The 19,422-nt window shown below is 41.7% G+C and overlaps 1 protein-coding gene across 1 annotated transcript in view; it reads right to left on the reverse strand.

Moving 5' to 3' along the window:
- LOC306777915 (teneurin-3) overlaps positions 1–19,422 on the reverse strand; it is a gene marked incomplete at its 5' end in the record, with an annotated part of 122,827 nt that overhangs the window by 67,006 nt on the left and 36,399 nt on the right. Inside the window, 2 exons of the mRNA XM_079269220.1 lie at positions 6,520–6,551; positions 7,724–7,949. Of these exons, the coding sequence (XP_079125346.1) occupies positions 6,520–6,551; positions 7,724–7,949 (258 nt within the window). The remainder of the gene's footprint in view (positions 1–6,519; positions 6,552–7,723; positions 7,950–19,422) is intronic.

Consider the following 19,422-nt stretch of genomic DNA (forward strand, 5'->3'; position numbering starts at 1 on the left):
AAGAGGAACTGGGCTGAATTATAACATTCAGTTGATTCCCGACATTGGAAGAGGTGAACAAAAAGTACCTCATAAAAACAATCATCTCCCACTTGCCCTTTTACAACTGGGCCTTTGCTAATAGCCCATTATACCTGGGGTAATTAAGAGGGTTTAATCAAATGCACCACAGAGTGATTGTCCTATTAACTTTTAAACCCCACGTGAAAAGCTGTTAAGTAAATGAATTAAGCCTTGTTGCCACTCTTGCCACTATTTAGAGATTAATACCCAAATGCCTCTAGGCTTATGGGGACAACCAGGGAAATTGGACAGATTGACCATGCATTGCAAATGCTCCTCCATTCCAGAACTGCACAATTCCATTCCAAACACTAAAAATGAAAATAAAATGCATTGTCAGCAATATTCACTACTTTGTAGAATAATGTTGAAGAGCTACTTTCTTTCAGATAAGAAATCTTGTTTAAAAACTTTTAAAAAGACTACTTTAGGAGTTGATTGTAATACTTGTGCTGATTAATAATGCTTAACATTACAAAGACAAAATATTGAAAATACAATTTGTACAACACAATCTATTATTTAGCTGAGGGTTACTCAGTGTTATTTCTCTCCTTGACATGAATGAATGAATGAATGAAATTTATTTATAGAGCGCTTTTCACAGACATGACGTCACAAAGTGCTTAACAGCAGAAATTTAAAAACATAAAAAACCACAATGTGACCCTAGGGTCAATAAATTACATACACAGAATAAAATAAAATAAAATAAAATTTAAAAAAATTAAAACATATTTTAAGAGCAGGTCTATGACATGGGTTTTTACTCAAACGCCAGCCAAAAAAATGTGGGTTTTGAGCTGGTTCTTAAAAGTATTCACAGTATCTGCGAGGCGTAGAGTTGCAGGCAGAGCATTCCAGAGCATCACCAGTAACACACTAAATTACACCTGAGAGTACCTGCCCAGCACCCCCACAGCAATATGTTTTTCACCTGGAACAGTTGGGGGTGAAGTGCTTGCTTTTAACATAATACAAGTGGGTGGTAAGAGCTACAATATCCTTTTGGAGAAGTAAGAAACAGCTAAAAGTAGTACACAACCTTTTACAGTGTTTTAAGGGGTCATAGAGATTCCAGGAGGAATGGGTTGCTCATATAAATACACCAATAAACTAATAAAGCAGTGTTTGCTCATCAATTATTTGTGTGGCATCTGTGAAGTCTCCATGTAAATTGTGTAGGCGTTTTCAATCCCAACTGTGAATCTGTGCTGGAAGAGCTTGAGAACGGCTAATTGGGTGCATAATCTGAAGATGAGCCGTTAAGGACTGAAATCCGATGAAGTGGCACTTACTAATCACGGTTCCCTGATCGGAACGGTGGACCAACAAACCCAAAACAGTTTCATGAACTATAATGTTCTTTGAGTTGGACTAAATGTTGACTTTGAAGACTTTCCAATGTTAGTGCTCCCAAAAACATGCTCAGGGAAGTCAGCAATCAGATGTTTGTTAAATCGTTTTAACAGCTTTGTTTTACAAAGGACACATCATAAACCTACACCGTAATGCATTGCTCATATTTCAGCTACTTCCTATCTCCTGTGATCAATGCTCGTCTAAAAATAACAAATGTCAGATTTGGATCGTCTGGCTCCTTGATGCCCCGATTGACACGTGCTGTCACGAACAGATTCCATTTAAAGGTTACAGTGTGTCACTGCAGGAATGACAATGCTCAGGGTGTCTGCAAACCTGGGACAGGTTCCGATTCTTCAATCTGGAACAATATGTACCATTGCTGTGGCAGACACAGACACTGTAACACACAGTTGGGTATGAATTGAGGTCAAAACTTGTCTGAGGCAGACGTGTAGTCAGCGAGAGTTATGTGTAAGTGGATGCAATCTGATGAGGTAGACAGAAAGGAATGTGATCCTGTGAGTTCATCTGTGCGTGCGTGTGCATACTTTATTAAAGGGAGGTGACTAGCTACTCTCTGCAAGCAGCAGAGATGACGTGGAGACAGTTTTGCCTTTAAATAAAATATCTCAAATCTAGCTAGCTCTAATTTATACAAAGATACAAGCACATAATGTTCTCATGGGCTCCCAGTCAAAGACACCTCAACTAAAAACATCAGCCGCACATCTGTGCTAGGTCACATGCAGAGGGAATGATTTTACTAACGACCAAACTAAACAATGGAAAACAGTAATCATGAAATATGTCAAATAAAAACATATGTAAACAAATTGTGAAATAGTTTATTTGCACAATCAGAGTGCACATATCATTACCAGAAACATATGGCACACTGTGGGTGGTTGCAAACCAAAGAGGCAGCTATATTTCAGTCAGTTATATCCCTTCAGCTTTGTACGAGAAAGTGTAGAGTGAAACTAAAAGCTGTCAGAATCTGTGTGTTTGACAAATTCCCACATTGGACATTTATTGCACTCGGCGTTTAATGTAATTCTGGCGTTGATGGTTTTTTCATGTCGGCCTTTTATTTTTTCTCGACAGAGCAGACTGAAGCGGACTAAAGATGAAATCCTGTTGGACATGATTAACAAACAGCGGACCAGTGTAAATGTCTGCCGGATGACCGGCTAATTGATTACAGCCAGTGTGATGCAACAAGGCACATTACTATGCTAATCCAGCCAGCCCCAGTGACAGCAATGTGGTGCGCTTTGAGTGAGCGAGAGAGACAGAGGAGGAAAAGAGACAATCAAAGAGAGTGTGAGACTGAGAGGGAACGAGAGCAAATGAATGGCTGTGTGTCAGTGTGATCGCACTGCGTTTGTGTGCACGCCCGTCTGTCCCATTGAGAAGCCTGCAACACAAAAGCAGCAGCCAGCCTGGCCCTCCTCTGCTCTCACAACATTGCTTGTCATCGGGATGACATTTAAAAACATCCTCACAGAGGACAAAAGGCGAAACAGAGAGTGGGTGGATTTGTCTACGGCTAAGCTCCAGCTGGAAGGGCGAGAGAGCACAGAAGAAACAATGCGAATCGAAGCCCTCGGAATATGTAATCTGCCTATTCGCTGCTGTTCTGTGTTAGCATTAGCATTTCGAGGTGAGAGCTTGAATGATCTTCAATCCGTGGTCGGGGAAAAGAAAAAGAGAAAAAAAAAGGCTAAAGATGTGGCGGGCGTCGCGGTGGCTCGTGTTCACACTCGCTGCCGTCGCCGCCGATCTCCCCCAGGTCGCCACCTGCCCTCTCGACGGGCGGCCTGTTAGCAGGTGCTATTCTGGTACAGCTAGCTCCGCACCCATGTGACGGTATTTCAGCGCCGGCAGGCTTTTCTGTCGTCGTCCTGCCCACGGAGATCAGCGTGGCGCCATCTTGAGTCGCTCAGATTGTTTGCACATGGAATGTATTACTGTCTATTTAACAGGTTTGATTCGGTTTGGCATAAGTGGAGCTGAGCTCTAATGTACATTTAAGACGGTCTTTGGAGAATAGCTCGAGGGCCTGAGACAGTTACTCTGTGGTTTGTCTTGAGGGTAAAATTGTGGTGACATGTATTTTAGCAAACGTGTCATTATCTTTTGTTGTATGAATAACTATTCAGATTACGCCTCACTATCCATCCTCTGTTCTCGACAGCTTTTACATTTGCTGGCAAAGTCCGTCTGGACCAGATGCACTTCATGTTGCCAGCAGCAGCAGTTTATACAGTAGCCTAAAATAAGAGGAAAATATTGCAGAACTTTGGAAATACCACAGAAATGTGTTCTTGGCACTAAAGATGTTGGCAAAATAAATTAAAAGGAAAACACACGAGAAAAAGGAAAGAAATACGTCTCGAGGATTACCACTTTGTCTACACCACCATCCACCTTGGCAGGTAACCAGCCTTCACTGCAATCTCCCTTCTACTCCCAAAGGCCAGTTGGCTGCTTGCTTACACATGACTAATCAGTCCTGGTGCCATCCTGACACCGTGGCTGGTGTACAAAAAAAAAAGGTAAAATTTCCCTCCTCTGATGTGAAGCATGACTGTCTGACTCATGATTTATACGTGCATCCCACACAAACAACTACACACACACACAAACCCAAAGCTACTTGGATTACATCTGCTATTTGTTTTTTTTGCCCCCGAGAACAATTCTAACACGTTTTCCATCAGGAAAATTGTACCGTCTGTGGGACACTGTACCACATGATGATGTTAGAGCTGAGACATAATTTCATTTCACAAAAGGACTCCCTTGACACGTGAATCCAGCAGGGATTGACAGCACATTTATAACTGCAACGTGTGGCCGGGCAGGCCTTCGAAAGACTCTGAAGGCTCTGGAATGTCATAACGACTGTTCTCGCTGAATCTCGTTGGATCTAAGTGACAAAAAAAAAATGCGTAAGTGGGCTCCAAAGGACATTCATATGTCAGAGCAGACTCCTGAATCTTATCCAGCGGAGCACTTATAGCTCTCATAGCTTGCACCATAAAGGCGTCACAAATGCTAATTTCACACATACTGGTGTATTCCATTTGAAAATATGATTAAGTACTGCTCAAGAATAATTATCATATATGTGTATTGGTCTCTTGAGGGACATGGCAGTTCGTTTTATAATGAAATTCGATGGAATAATTGAAAATATCTCAAAAAACTATTTCGGTGAAGCCAAGTGGTTAGTAAGGGAAAGCCCAGGGGTTTATTCAAAGTACTCCACATATTTTAAAGGTCCGAATGTCTCCTCTACACTTGAAAATAGCAGCGAACAACAAGCATTATCGCTGCTCTGTTGCCAACTGATTGAGCCCTTTGAATGGAGTGGACGTTGTAAGAATAAAGCAGAACAAAAGCTGAAGTAGAGTGATTTCATTGAATTATCTGAAGTGTAATATCTGCATTTCTCATCACAACAGATAGCGGGACTTCTCCTGATCTCGTGGACTCATTGTTTCTGTTATCTTTGCCAGGAGATTATGCATTCGGTGTTATCGGTGGGCGAGCATGCATCTCTGTGTCTGTCCACAGCTAATCTTGCATGCTGGACCCATCAGCCTAATATTTTTAGAGCTCATTCATGCACAGGGGGGGCGCGCTAGTTAGCTGTTAGCGTAGCTGGTGGGCAGCACTGTCCTGGTGTGGGTTTGGTTAAAACACGCTAACAGCTAACGGAACTAAACACAGCAGGACTGACAGTTTTTGTACAGAGGAAACGTGAACTGCAGTTTAGTTGCACGCATCCGGGGCAGACAGCTGTATGTATTCAAATGATAGCGTATCGGTCGGGCGAGTGAAAAATGCGTCTGACATATTTGCGGTCGAGATCAAACATTACAGCAGTGCTCGTTGCAGAATTACATGGCGGAGGCACTTTTCTAGTTACATACACTAGCTGGGTCCAAGCTGCATTCCGCTTGAGGTTTGTTTTATTTTTCCTGAGCTGTAAAAGAAGGCTTCATTTGTCTGACTGTTTTTTTAAACTGCGAGAGTAAATGAGCCAAAATCAAACTCGGTGTCTGAACACAGCTTTGACAGTATGATCACAGTGAGATCGGTGACTTCACTCCCTCACCGTGTAATAATGAGCAGCAGCTACAGCAGTCACTGCGCGCAGCACTTCACTCATTTCAAAGAACACTGAAAGCTTTTCACATTGAAAGCTAGTATTGAGTCAAATTACCACACTCGTGCTTTGAAGACGAGCACTTTTATGGGAGGTTACACACACATAACTCATTCGCTGCTAATTGCTGTAAAAGTAGCTAACGCTGTCAAATGAGTGCTGTATTTTCAAGGCGGTCTTGTCAAAGGAAATACATTTAAAAAAAAGATCATAACATTGTGATTTATATTTGACACTTTTTTTTAATGAACTGTCTTGTAGAGAATAATTTACTGTCTGCACAGTTTTGACCACATCTACTGCGCTGCATGAGGAAATATAATCAATGTCAATGTTGAGGTTTAAAAAAAAGAGATTCGCATTCCTGCCAAAACTGAGGCCACCTACGCATGTGCTGTGCGAGGACCGGCCCAGCCTAAACCCCCCCTGAAGGCATCCGAATAAATACTTTGTGGAGCTTCAGTTTACATTTCCCCAACCTGGTGGTTTTCTTGACACCTGTGATTATGAGGTGAACCGGGTCTTCCCTCTTCGCCCGGTCGGTGCGCAGCAGCCCTTAGTTCCCACCCACTGACAAGCACTTGATTTAGAGTCCACTGTGGTGATAGTGATTCATGCCTCCGCTGATGATAGGTGTGCGCATATTGTTTTGTCGATAAGACTAAGACAGCTCAAGGTCATCGCGCGGTGAGTATTCAATCACTGCATCTTCCCCAGAAAGTGAACCTGTCACAACGTATAGCAATTGATTCAGTCAGATCATAAGAGGTCGCTGCTCCAGGCTGCCACGGACGGAATTCAAAGTTTACAATCATCTGCGCCTCTGGAAGGGGACGCTGTGCCAGGGAAATATCCGGGTAGAATGCAATCATCTACTCAAGGCCATTTCTGAGTCAGAGCGCCCTGTAGCCTACCACACTTCATTAGCCGGGACGGTTTGAGCTCCCTGATTAAGAGAAATGTAACGTATGTTTCAGGGGGGAAACTTGGCAGAGGCTCTCGTGACAAAGTCGTATCGTGCGCAGCAATTTTTGATACAACACACCGTCCCTTTCCAAGTTAACCTTGATAAATTATAGCCGCTCTGATTTGAACTGGCAAGCGCTCCGATATCCCCATAGTTCCCTCTAATCAGGCACTCTGCTTCTGAGTGTAGGTCTGTCTAATTTGGTGATCAGCCCTTAATTGTGGGCGCATGCAAAAAGCAAAACTCTACGACATTATTCTCAACAGAGGAGAAAACATGGAACACGTTTATCAAACTCAGCGGGAACCATATTATGCCATGCGCAATTTGTGTCATGGTAATTTAACCCTGATGAGGTGTAGAACTTAAAATAGGCTGAAACATAAATACCCAAAATCCTGGAGTGAATTATCATTTTATTATCCACCTATTCGCGGAGGAGTAGCACTAACACATGAATAAAATCATCAGGTGGTAAGGTTTATTGTTGACTTTTTTTGGCATTTCAATTCAAATTTCCAAGTGAATTGCCGGTGTGCTTCACATACACGCTAAGTATATGCTAAGTTCACAACATTTCTCTTTAGACATGTGCTGATGGTCACGCTGTCTAATCCTGAACAGCATCCTGCCAAGATGTGCGATACTTATTGTGTGCTTTTCTGAAACCTTTGCAGGTCATACAAATGATAAATGTTCGTGAGCATTAATATAAAGCTGGTAGCACAGCTGGTTCAATCATGACTGGGTGAGTCCCTGTCAACCCTGACTGTGAGTTTTATGGACATGGGCCAATATCTGGAAAACACATCAAACAGTCCAGTGGATGAAGCAGACAGCACGAGTAGGTTTGTGGTCACCAAATGAGGCAAACAAGCTATCAAATGAAATGAGTGAAATACAGTTACGACTGTTTCCTTCACTTATTTCCAAATGTACAATTTATTAAATTCAAATATAGGACAGGTCTGAGAGTACACTTCAAAAGTCTCAACGTCGTACTGACACTGAACTGAAATCAAAATAAACGTTTTCAACAGCAGCTCATTTATTTCACATCATTTTCTCTTCTGAGTCAGTGAAAGCGGCTTCAAAATAACACCTGGAGTTGTATTTCCCCGCTCTGTTGTGGGTCATTGTGGGTCACTCACCTGCTCTCCAGGGCCACATTGCTGCCCAGGACCCAGCTGTCCTGCAGCTGGACGCATTCCGCCGTACTCTGCAAGTCGGTCGCCAGGCCGGCTGTGGGCGGCGGGCTCGGGCTCCTCTGATTGGCCAGTGAGCTTCGGCTCAGCGACGTGATGGACGGGTGATGCTTGTGTGGGGGCGGGGCTGGTGGGAGAGGGGGCGGGCCTTGCTGACTGGATAGATGGTCACCTGGAGAGAAGCAGAGGGAAAGAGACATCGGCATATTGGTTTGTGCATTCTTTCAGTAGTTTGTTTTGCCGATTAAAACTACACCAAAGAGATAACTGACAGACAGCAGATGGGTAACAGTATTCATCTGCCTTGTATGTAAGCTATGACAACATACAGCCACCCAACAGACCCAGAAAGGTAAATACAACCAAGAGCAAGACATAAAAACGAGATGCAACCACTGCAGAAAGGAGGGAAATAAGAGCTGCTTTTATGGCGCCACACATAATAATTGTCGCAAAACGCCACACGGCTGACAGTTAGGTTCTCTTAAACAGAAGGTCACTTAGAGAGGCAGCTGTTCTTTTATGGGCGCTTAACGCAATGTTTCACGTTTGATTACAGCCAGAGAAGACTCTCAAATAACTAATGACCAGAACATCCATTAGAGCTCTGAGAGAACAGGTTTTCCAATTTCACACAAAGCTGTGTAATTGGCCCCCAGAATGGCATGTGGTGATTATCTATCCATCTTCCCTGTTTAAAAGGTAAAAACCCACAGTGCTGACAATTCTGATTTGCTCCAATAAGCCCCAAATGGGTATCGTCTTACTTGCCTTACAGGGGCTTGGAGAAGATTGAGAAAGCTGGGACTTGCGTCTGTTGTTTTTTGCATTGGCGGCGTAGTTTTCTAAAAAGCCTGAAGGAGTTGAATTCATAGCATACAAACGCTGTCAGTTTTATGGATCTGTTTGATTTAACCTTTGCTTTCTCGACCATGCACAGAGGCCTTGTCTCTGCTCTACGCTTTATAGCTCGACAGAACAACTTCATTGAAAGGACACCAGGCATTGTTTTCAACAGAGCCTTTAATAACCATACAAGTTTTGTCCTTGTCCTTACATGCTTTCACTTTTCACCGCGTCCTATGCATAAAACAAGCTCTTCAATTCAGGCAATCAAGCCTTGTATTTCGTTCCAAAGTGCAAATAGGGAACACGTGTGCCATTCAGAGCTCGGAAATCATTTCCACCGCTTTGAGGTGAAAACCTTTCGGCGACCGTGCAAGCAGGCTATTGGTACGACTGTAGATTATTTCTCTGATTTTCAAATCGAGGAATACTTCAGAAATATAGTGCGAGGAAGATTGTAATAAGAGTGATTGCCGAGAGTAGAACTGTTCTCCACAAGTGAAGTGCAGCTGACGGTTGCCGCTGTAATAAAGTTACATTGGTGATTGGTAGGGGCAGGTTGTACCAATCATTTTTTGTGACCGATTACTTCCACGGATTTATTTCTTATTTTCGTAAAAGAATACATTTTTGGAACTTCTGTTTCATCTGCGTAGAAATAGACAGACAGAAAGACAAATGATGAAAGATGAATGGTGTGGAGCAGAATCAGGAGTGACGAGAGTGCACGGTGGCGGTGCAGCGGGCCAATCTAAGATTAATTAATTTCAGATTAGACTTTTATGAAACCCAATCAAATATGATACCCTCATTAAACCACATCACCTCGTTCAAAGTCAGCTCTGAATCCTAACACATGAATTAACCATGACATCTGCGTTTGAAAAATATAAGGCCGCCATGACTTTGTGATGATGAGCACAAGACATGCCACTCATGTCCTGGGCTCTGAAAAACAGACAATGATCTAACATGGAGGTAAGTGGAATGTTGATTGGCAGATAGGATTATTTTCTTCATTATCACTTAAGAACTAAAAATAAAAAGGCTTGGTAACACTTTCTATGATGTCTGTAGTGCATAATGCATTTTAATCTGTTTATAGCAGTGTGTTATTCTAGTTATTATGCTTTATAACAATAAACAGAACACATTATAAAACAATTAATGATGACTTATAAGGTCAAGTATCATAATACGTCATGATCGCTGGTCACTGGCTGACATTGTTTTGCAAGGATTGTAGTGTATTATAATCCCCAAAACTGTATAATATTTTATAATGAATAAAAATCACGATTATAAATTAGCTCTAGTGTTCAATCTTTACTTTAAGTAAAGTGAAAAAAACATCATGAAATCTATAAAAGCACATTTTTTTTACTTAAATCAAAGAAAGGACCCCTTGAGAGTAACTTGTAATCACATTACAATGCATTTACAAGAGTGATTACAATGCATTATAAAAAGTTTATATTATTTATTACCTCAATTGGGAATAATAATACCCTAAAACCCTTGCAAAGACAAATTACCAGTGAATTACCAGCATTACACAATGTGTTGTGATTATTGTAATTAAGCATTTTGCATACTTACAAGTGCATGTAAATTATACAGTGCTATCAGCCGACTAGAATGCATTATAAGTAGGTTCATTATGGGTTACAGACATGAGCGTCATAGAAAGTGTTACCAAGAGGGTAATTTCCAATTCATGTATTCTAATGAAATGACAGTTCGGGGGAAATAACTGCAGCATCCTCTTAAAAACACAATGACCCCTCTCATTTTAAAATACATGAAACAGCTGTCTTTGTTCTCCTGTAGAAACATCATCTCATTATCACACCCACACATGACACAGGCAATACTGGTAAACAATCTGCCTTCTCTTTATGCATTGCAAATAAAGATACAGGACAGATATTGCACAAATCGGTATCCATTTATCTTCATGTCTACATATCGATCTATCGGCATTTACCGGTAGTTCAAGCCAACATCTTGATTGCCCTTGTTTAGTTTGCAGGCTGTCCTGCTGCTGCACTGCTTGCATTGAGAGTCTGAAAATGCAGCTTTCTGTACAGTAACCTCAAACACATAAAGATACATGTGGTTCAGGTGCATTATGGTTGATGGGAATAGTGCCGGCACAATAGGCACAGAGATGAGTTTCACCAAGTCCAAACACCCTCACTATCAAGACTTTATGGTCAATTTCTGATGACAACGTTAAAAAAAAGGCATGCCTGAACTGCAACAGGAAATAAATCCTGTTTTTTTTTTTTTCTTCTTCTTTGGTGAAAGCACATGCTGAGCATAACACAAAACACAAAATCCCCAAAAACCTTCAAAGGCATAGGATTTGATATGCAGCAAATCTGACTGCATAATCCCACAATGAACTAAGGGAACACAAAACCCCATGAACTGAATTAAACCGACTGTGTGCATACTTTGCAAAAAGCACACAAAGCCTTTGGGTGGAAATCAGGTCCTCCACTCAAAATGCTGCTTTCGAGTTAGCCCTAAAAATGATGAAGTGAAAGAGTGATACAGTTTGGGCTTTGAGTGAAGCTAAAGAAGCAAAACCAAAGTGTACATTACTGAATACAAGTGTGGGAATACAATGTTTTAACACTGAGAATGTACAGTCGGTCTGAAAAAAGGGAAATATTTCCATCTTCATCCTCAGAAGCCCCAGTCAAACTGTGAAGTGTTCCGCAATGAAAAGGAGTATTTGAGCCGAATACAGTTACAAGAGGGATTCAAACAAAATCATTCCTATTTGATTGGACTGCTAAAAAGGAGGCGGGCTTAGAATTTAGCACATACGGAGCAACAGCGGACTGTGGCTCCACACACACCTCCATCGTCGCCAAATTTGCAGATCGATTAGATGGATATTGTTAAATAGTTGCGCAGTAAGACAAAAGATGTGATCTAAAGGGGTTTAAAAAAAGGCAGTTTTTATATAAAAAGCTGTTTTAATATTTTTCAAATGACAAAAACAAATTATTATTTGCTTTACTTTTATAGAAATGCCGTAAAAATATCCCGACGTTTCGTAAATGCATCCGCCATATCTGAAGAAGAAAGCAACAGCTGTGAGAACTGATTTAAAATGGCTTCTCCTTCTCTTTCACCTTTCGGTTCAAGAAATACACCCACACACCTCCTAATATAAGAGCACACATGAGGTGAAACTACAGCGGCCACTTAAACCTCTGAGTTATTACTGAACACCAAGTTATGCCCTTTTAAACATCTAGATCTGAAAATGGACTCCTGTGGATTTTGAGCGATTAATTAGACAAACGTTTTTTTTTTCTCAGTTAAAGGACGCTCTCATTCCCTTCATCTTTATTTATATGAGGTCAAGATCAAATGCTGCAATAGTTGCTTTAAAAAAAAAGGAGACTTGTGAGTTATCTGCGAAACCAATCAAGTGAGTGTTGGCTTCACAAGCCTGAATTTTTGAATTTGAATTGACATTTGAATTCACATACAACTCCATGTTTCAGTTCAAATACATTTGAGCGTCTGGACGTTACTTTACTTTTTTTAAGTCGAGTGTTTCGCATGTATTCAATTTCCCTGCACACAGTAGGTGTCGGTGAGTCTGAGTGATAACCTCAATGTGATTCCATGTGAGTAGAATGTAGCACCAGCCGTGCAGTGGTTCAGTGTGCGTTCTGTGTGTGCTTCACTGGCAGAGGCGGAGGTTTGAAAGCCACGGGGGCCGACCATGCTAAAAAATGGGCTTTTTTGGCACCGCAGCACTTTGAATTCGATTATCCACTGACGTGCGTATGCTGGATTGTGTGTTTAAAAAAAAAAGAAAAAAGAATACGCATACTAAACAATGAACCTTTAAGAAAGCTTGGCATTGTCTTCTAACGGGGCACACAGGGGATTAAGCTGGCCTTTAAAGTGCAGGCTCACTGACTGAGAAGGCAGATAAAACAGCTGTGCGGTTTATGGGGTTTTGCTTTGAAATCAGATCAAGACGGATGCCTGCCTTTGCATGATTCCTCAACGTCAGCTTATCATCATCTCCATCAGCAACATGCTTTAAAGGGGACCTTTGTGATTAATACTGCATGCCAGCGCTGCAATGACACAGACTCATTCCCGTCTTAATGATGCTTGCAATATCTATCAAATTATGTTTTATGAAGCATTGGTGTTTTTACAGAATCACCTCCTTGAGTAGATTTTTGTTTTAGTTGCTCTTAGTGCTTTGTTTTTAGAGGTTTTTAATCTGAACATTAACTCATTACACAGTCCTTAAAAGAGAAAAGTGCAGTGGGCTGTATGAGTGAACCAAGAATGCAGTATCCTCAGAATACACAGATATAGTAAACATACTAATAATTTGGGCTTGTCCATTAACAGAATTCAGTCCATTTTAAATCACTGTGTCAGAAGCTATCACTGTCTGCAAGCCGAGTTCACATTTCTCCAGATTCTTCTTGAACTTTTCGATGCCACTTCTTGATACTCTGATGTTTAGGCCGATTCAGGTTCTACGAGGTTCTCCTCTGAAAATATCCGTGCTTTTTTTAAAGGATTGCCGAGCCTTGAGTACTGAGCATAACGCTCCAACACAGAGTCGGGACACAATTAAAAGCCGTTTTGCACTCACTAAGCTTTGCAAGCTTGGTGAAAGCCTTTTCATATTCATTGTGTAAGTTGTGCCATTTTACTCTCCATTAAGAGGCTGATTCAACTGCTAATGGTATTGAAAGGGCATTTGCTTTGACTGGCTTGCCATTCACTAATAGGAAAATTGCAGTGTGCATCACAAGAATTCCATCAAAATAGATCCCCGAACTCAACGAGGCCACGGCTTGTCTGCTCCAACCTATGTTTTTATGTTTTTTATCGAAGAATAGTCGTAATTAACAAATGCTGCACCTCCGCTCGGCAAAGTTTGAATTTCAGAAAAAACACATTGTAAAACAAAGAGAGAGCCATCACGCAAAAATCCCTGTTTGATTTGATATGAAATGAATAATGGATGAATTCCATGATAAAACATGCCATTTGCACCAGGTAGGATGTTTCCATATGTCAAATCAATAAATTCATTCTCATCTCCGCCACGGTTTTCTTTTCTCCCCAGCACAGCTGTGGCCCCTGGTTGAAGGCAGTGGCAGGATTCTTGAGTCGAAAAAGAGACAGCAGCTTCTTCTCATGGGGTGTGAGGGAGGGATTCTGGAACTCGGGCCCATTTGAACAACCTTGCCCTTGGTGAGTTTATGGGGATTTACTCTGCAAAGAGAGTTGGCAATTTTCAGTAGCTTGGGGTTTTGAGAGAAAAATAAAAAAGGGGAAGCTGTGTGAATTCCATCATATGCCACATACCTCCACTAACTCAGCCATATAGCGGCCATTCATCAACTCTACATCTGACGCATATCCAAGACTGCCGTTCATCTAAAATGTATGATCTGTAAGTAACGCTTACTCAGTTGAACCTACCGAAGATGCACTGTGAATACAAGCAGATTCTCTCTCTCTCTCTCTCTCTCTCTCTCTCTCCTCCCCCCCATTGCTACAGATGGCAGATCACCATGACTGTCCTTTCTGACAGCTCTCCGATTACATAGCAATTAAACATGCAATTGGTCGATTTTTACCATTCGGTAACCAAGGCCTTGTCTTTAAAAGTGCCAGTCTGAGCCATTGTTTCCCACCTGGATGTAATCAAAAGATGATCAGAAGGCCAATGAACCCTTTGTCTTTTGAACAAAGACATGCAAGGTACTACCTGACCAAGCCGAGGTGTAAAGAGAGAGAACAGCTTCCCAATCGGGGGGCACATTTCAAACGTAACCCTTGTCCTGTGTGCCGTGCTCTGAGCATTTACAGTGTAACAATACTGTAAGAGATTTTTGTCTCATTCCTCACTGTCAGAGTGGGATAAAAATTGCCATGACGCTTCATAAAGACAGCAGTAGGTTTATGGAGAGGCGGTTACATGTTTTTATGTCATACGTGTCTTGACTTTTTATGCTGCGACTGCTTGTTGTTCCGTCATGAGCACTCTGATGCTGCGGTCACACCAAACGCGTTGATTTTTTGACGCCCCGCAAAAACGCATCCAACGCGCCGCCGGTCGTGTTCACACCAAACACCGCAAAATCGCCAGAGAGGGGGCGTGGTTTATAGACCTGGATCCGTTCAACTGTCCGCCATTAACCATGGAAAAAATAACCTATATTTCTACGTGTTGTGGAAGTCACAGATATCCCGGGAAACTAAACGCTGTCATGTCTGGTTCATAATATTGTTCAGAGGAGCTCCGTGGATTGTATCGAGCTGTATTCACTGTGTCTAGCAAGCCACACGTCACTGTTTACTACAGCTGTAGGAACACAACATTAACTGATTTGGCTGTGATTCAACGGCAATAAACCGACAAAAAGGGACTCCGAAATAACTACAAAATGATGCCGATTTGTAGGCTACTTGTCTTCTCAATGGAGCTCTGATGGATCGGTGCTAGGCTATGCTAACATCGTAGCAGCTCCACCAGCACTCAATAACGTAATCTCGACGCGCGTCAAAAAATCGACGCGTCCGGTGTGAACGCACCTTGAGGCAACAACTACGTTTAACTGCAATAAAGTATTACATATTGAATCCATTTGAACTTTTTTGTTCAACTGCTGCAGGCCAAGACTGAACCAAAAGAGTATAGGGCTGCAAAAACCAAAACAATGGGCTGAAAAACACTAAGAAGTTGAGTAGATGTTAATGGTTACTACCGTCCGGTGATTATTCTCCGTGGGTCAACAGTGCATCATGATTGGTTTTACAGGAAGAGAAGGTTAGATTTTAATATAAAAATAAGGAAAAAGCTACTGTCAACCAGTGACATTTTCAGCACATTGAGAAACTAATGAACCGACCCAGCCTCTAGTCAATGGCATACATCTGCAGTCCCCATCGCAACACTCCTGATGGCTTCAAATTCATGGCCTGCCAGTTCATTTGCACCTTTGAAGTGCTGTTGCAATCGCAAACAAACAGCAGCAACGTGCCACTTCCTGTCACCGCATCATCCTTTTTGATCCCTGTAAAAATGCAGTGGGCTACAATGTCCCAAACTGCATAATATAAACAAATCACCAACAAGGAAGAGTTAAATGGGAGACACTGGAGAGACATGCGCTCATCCAAATGTGTCTCCGCTCAGCACTTCGCTGTGAATCTGTTCTGAAAGGTGGTTTTGTTTATTTTAAAATAAAAATAAAAAGAAGCTGCCAGTTTCGATCTTTCTGCTGTGTGTGTTTGAACTGAACTGGCCTTCAGAGTTGTCATGCACTCAATCCAAATTGCTGTCGAGCCTTGAATGGCTTGTGCCTTCAGTATGAGCCAGTCGTAGGGAGTAGCGGCAACATGAAACCTTGGTTAGAGCGGCCCCAGCCACCTCTGGGAAGCTTTTGAACATTCAGGCGCCTGCTGAACGATTTCAAGCCATTTATTTTCCGAGAAACAACAACAAATCACGTTATCCAGTTGTTGTTTTTTCTGAACTGTGAGTCACTTCTCTGACTCAAGCAATATAGATTCTAATTAGTAATTGCCCAGAAAATGTCGTGTACATAATCTCGGTGGTCATAGAAATGTGACGTGTTCGCCGGAGAACTGTTCATGTGCCTCCCCATTCATTTACAGCTCGCTTCCCCAATCACTTGAGGAAATGGTTGCAGTAAAAAACACTCTACATGGTTGTAGTGGCACGGTCTTCTCCAGTGGCTGCTATAATTGCATTTCCCGAGCAAGTCTGTGAGGAGATCAGACATAGGATTCTGTATCCATCCAAAAAAATGGGAAAGCCTATCTTCTGCTGATTAATTTTTGCCATATTCTTCTCAACTGGATGCACTCCACTTGCACACGATTCATTTTCACCTCCACTTTGGGACAATTTGAGGAGACTGAAATTCTTACATCTTTCACACCACATTGAATGAACAAGCAGCATACACCTATAACATATTCTATACGGGTTGATGTTTTCAGAATCTGCTTTTGCACAAGGAAATCAAGTTTCAGCTCGATTAAGATTACAAATCAACATATTAACTGCGAGACCCAGAGAAGACTAACATTAGATCTCAAACACAATGCAATGTCATGAAAAGGACGCAAAATACAATACAATTTAAAAGTTGGCAAGTTGAAATCAAACAATGTGGATCTGCTGGTTTGGAATCAAGAATATTGACCGACTGCAAAATAGATTTTAAAAAATGCACCAACTAGGTGAACATGAGACATCTAGCTGCAGAACTACTGTACTAATCATGGCTTTATATTACTGCAACAAATGATTATTTTGATTGTTCTGCAGATTATTTTCTTGAATGATATATTAATCATTTTGTCTATTGAATTAAAACCCCAAAACATTAAGTTGATAAGACAAAGGAAATCATTTTTTGCTTGAGAAGTGACTCAAATTAATTGGCAACCAACTCATCGCTTTTTTCTTAATGGGTGATGAATTCATTATTTTTTCATTGACTGAGCGATTAATCAACCTTTCCTTTCAGGTCTGAAAAAAAAACCTTGTTTAAAAAAACTCAGTGTATTATCTCCGAAAACAATACAATAGAAACATGAACTGACTGCTGAACACATTATGAAGCAATTTATAGGTCAGCATACAACATGGCATGTTATATTGCAAGACAATCAGAATGCCTTACAGCTGATGAATACATGGTGTAACATTGTACTGTACGCGTATACAGATTCATACAGATGATACAGATTCATCATTTAGTTTTGCAAGTCCCTTTTATCGACAATGAACAAACAACACATGTCGGTGCCTCTATATGTCCTTATCGACTCCTCCAAACATTCCCACATATAGTTCCCAAAGCCAAAATTTCTTGCAAAGTCTGGCGCCAGAGCTGGAGCTGCAGCAGCAGACAGGCTGAAAATCCCTCTGCTTTCAAAAGAGCTTCCCTGAGGCCAAGGCTATGAATTGATACCCCATTGTTGCATTACTCTTGGCCACAGAGCAAGAGCACGGGACGAGAATAACAATCGGACGAATCATTGGCGATTCTTATACTGCTCACCAACCAGTGCATTATTGGGATGTCATATGTCAATATCCCCGCTGGGCATAGACGATAAACTTAATGTGTGCAAGCACATGTTTGGATATACAGTTCATGCACGTGCTCACACACGCACACGTATAGACACACAGACACACACACGCACGTTTTAAAGCTCACTGAGAAAAGCCTTCCAGCACTACTGATGTTTGGGAATTTTCCGCCAGAGCACCCTCTGCTTCTCTCGGCAAGAAGAACTAAGACGCAACCTGCGTACCCTCTGAGGCTCGGTGCATGCTCAATCAGCAACACGATATGGCCCACGGCTCTGTGCTGAGGTCACTGCTGGAGACCGATCACGCATGAGGTAGCAACACAGCCTTCTACCCCCTCTAATGTGCCGAGCTAGCCATGCTGCTTCTGCAGCCACTATTCAGCTGCATGGGCTGTGAGCGCCGCCCCGAGGAAACCGGGCCCTACCTCAAGCTCAACCTGTGTTCTGTGCACTGAAATGCAACGTGTTCAAACTATTTCATGCATTGCCACTGAAATTATAAATCAGGTCAAACTGTCAGGACAAATTTGACTTATCTAAACTTGACACAATAATTGCAATATCGACCTCTTGTATTTCTAACCATTGGGAAACTGGATTGGCAGTATGGCCTTGTGACTCTCTATAAGCCTGTGCTAAGTTTCATTTTATTCATGTTTTATTACTTCATGATAGGTCATGTTTTCCACATTCCAATTCTAATGTCTGAATAGTCTTAAGAATTACAAGTGAATTGCTCTTTGAAAAGGTTTACTTATGTCATTATGCTATTGTGTTATCATAAGATCAGTGGCATAAAATGGTCCTAAAATGACACTAATATTGTTTATCGCAATCATTTCAAGGACAATATAACTTCTAACAAAAGCGGTCATCGTGACAGGCCCAGACTTGGAGACTTTTTATCACGCTATGAAATAAAGACACTGTTCTTATCTGAGGACAAATCAACTCTAATCAAGATGATTTTACTGCTGTACAGCCTTGGTCGGAGATGAGGTCTCTAGAGTGAACAGGCATTACAATTAATTCGTGAAACTAGCTTTTAAAGTTGAATCTGCTGTGCAGCTGTTCTTAATTTTGAACCGCATCCCCTCCCCCCTTTCCATTTCAGAGTGGCTCTTGCACATGTCTACTACATACAGCACATTAATCAATAATAAAAGTAGTCAGGGAAGTCAGATGTACTGTCCTTCAAAATCTCTCCAATGCTGCTTTGCTTGACAACAGAAGACAGGAACTCCTGCGTTCCTGTCTTCATTCACCTTAGAAAATACCACCCGAAGCCTCATCTGTCATGTATCGGCTGCAGCCTAACATTTCACTTTGCTTGGCAGACATTGATTTTTACCTCCAAGGTGTTGTCAAGGAGGCATCAAACTCATACATACCTCCTCTGCTGTCTCTCCAGAGGCTGCTTTAGAAGGAATTGCAAGAACACACACAGACACAAAGAGGAGCTCACAGAAGGGATTACATTTGAAGGTAGCCTAAAATATTGCCAAATCTGTTGAATACGGACATTGGTGTGGATACAATGTGTGGGCGATAAGCCGCCGGGGTTTATCAAAGCAGCATTACTCGGTGCCTATTCTTGTCGCGTATTTAAAGGTGCCTTTATTCATGTGCTGTAATGAGCTTGGCAGCATGTA

This window comes from Melanostigma gelatinosum, assembly GCF_949748355.1.
Source record: "Melanostigma gelatinosum genome assembly, chromosome: 5".
NCBI classification, from domain to species: Eukaryota; Metazoa; Chordata; class Actinopteri; order Perciformes; family Zoarcidae; genus Melanostigma; species Melanostigma gelatinosum.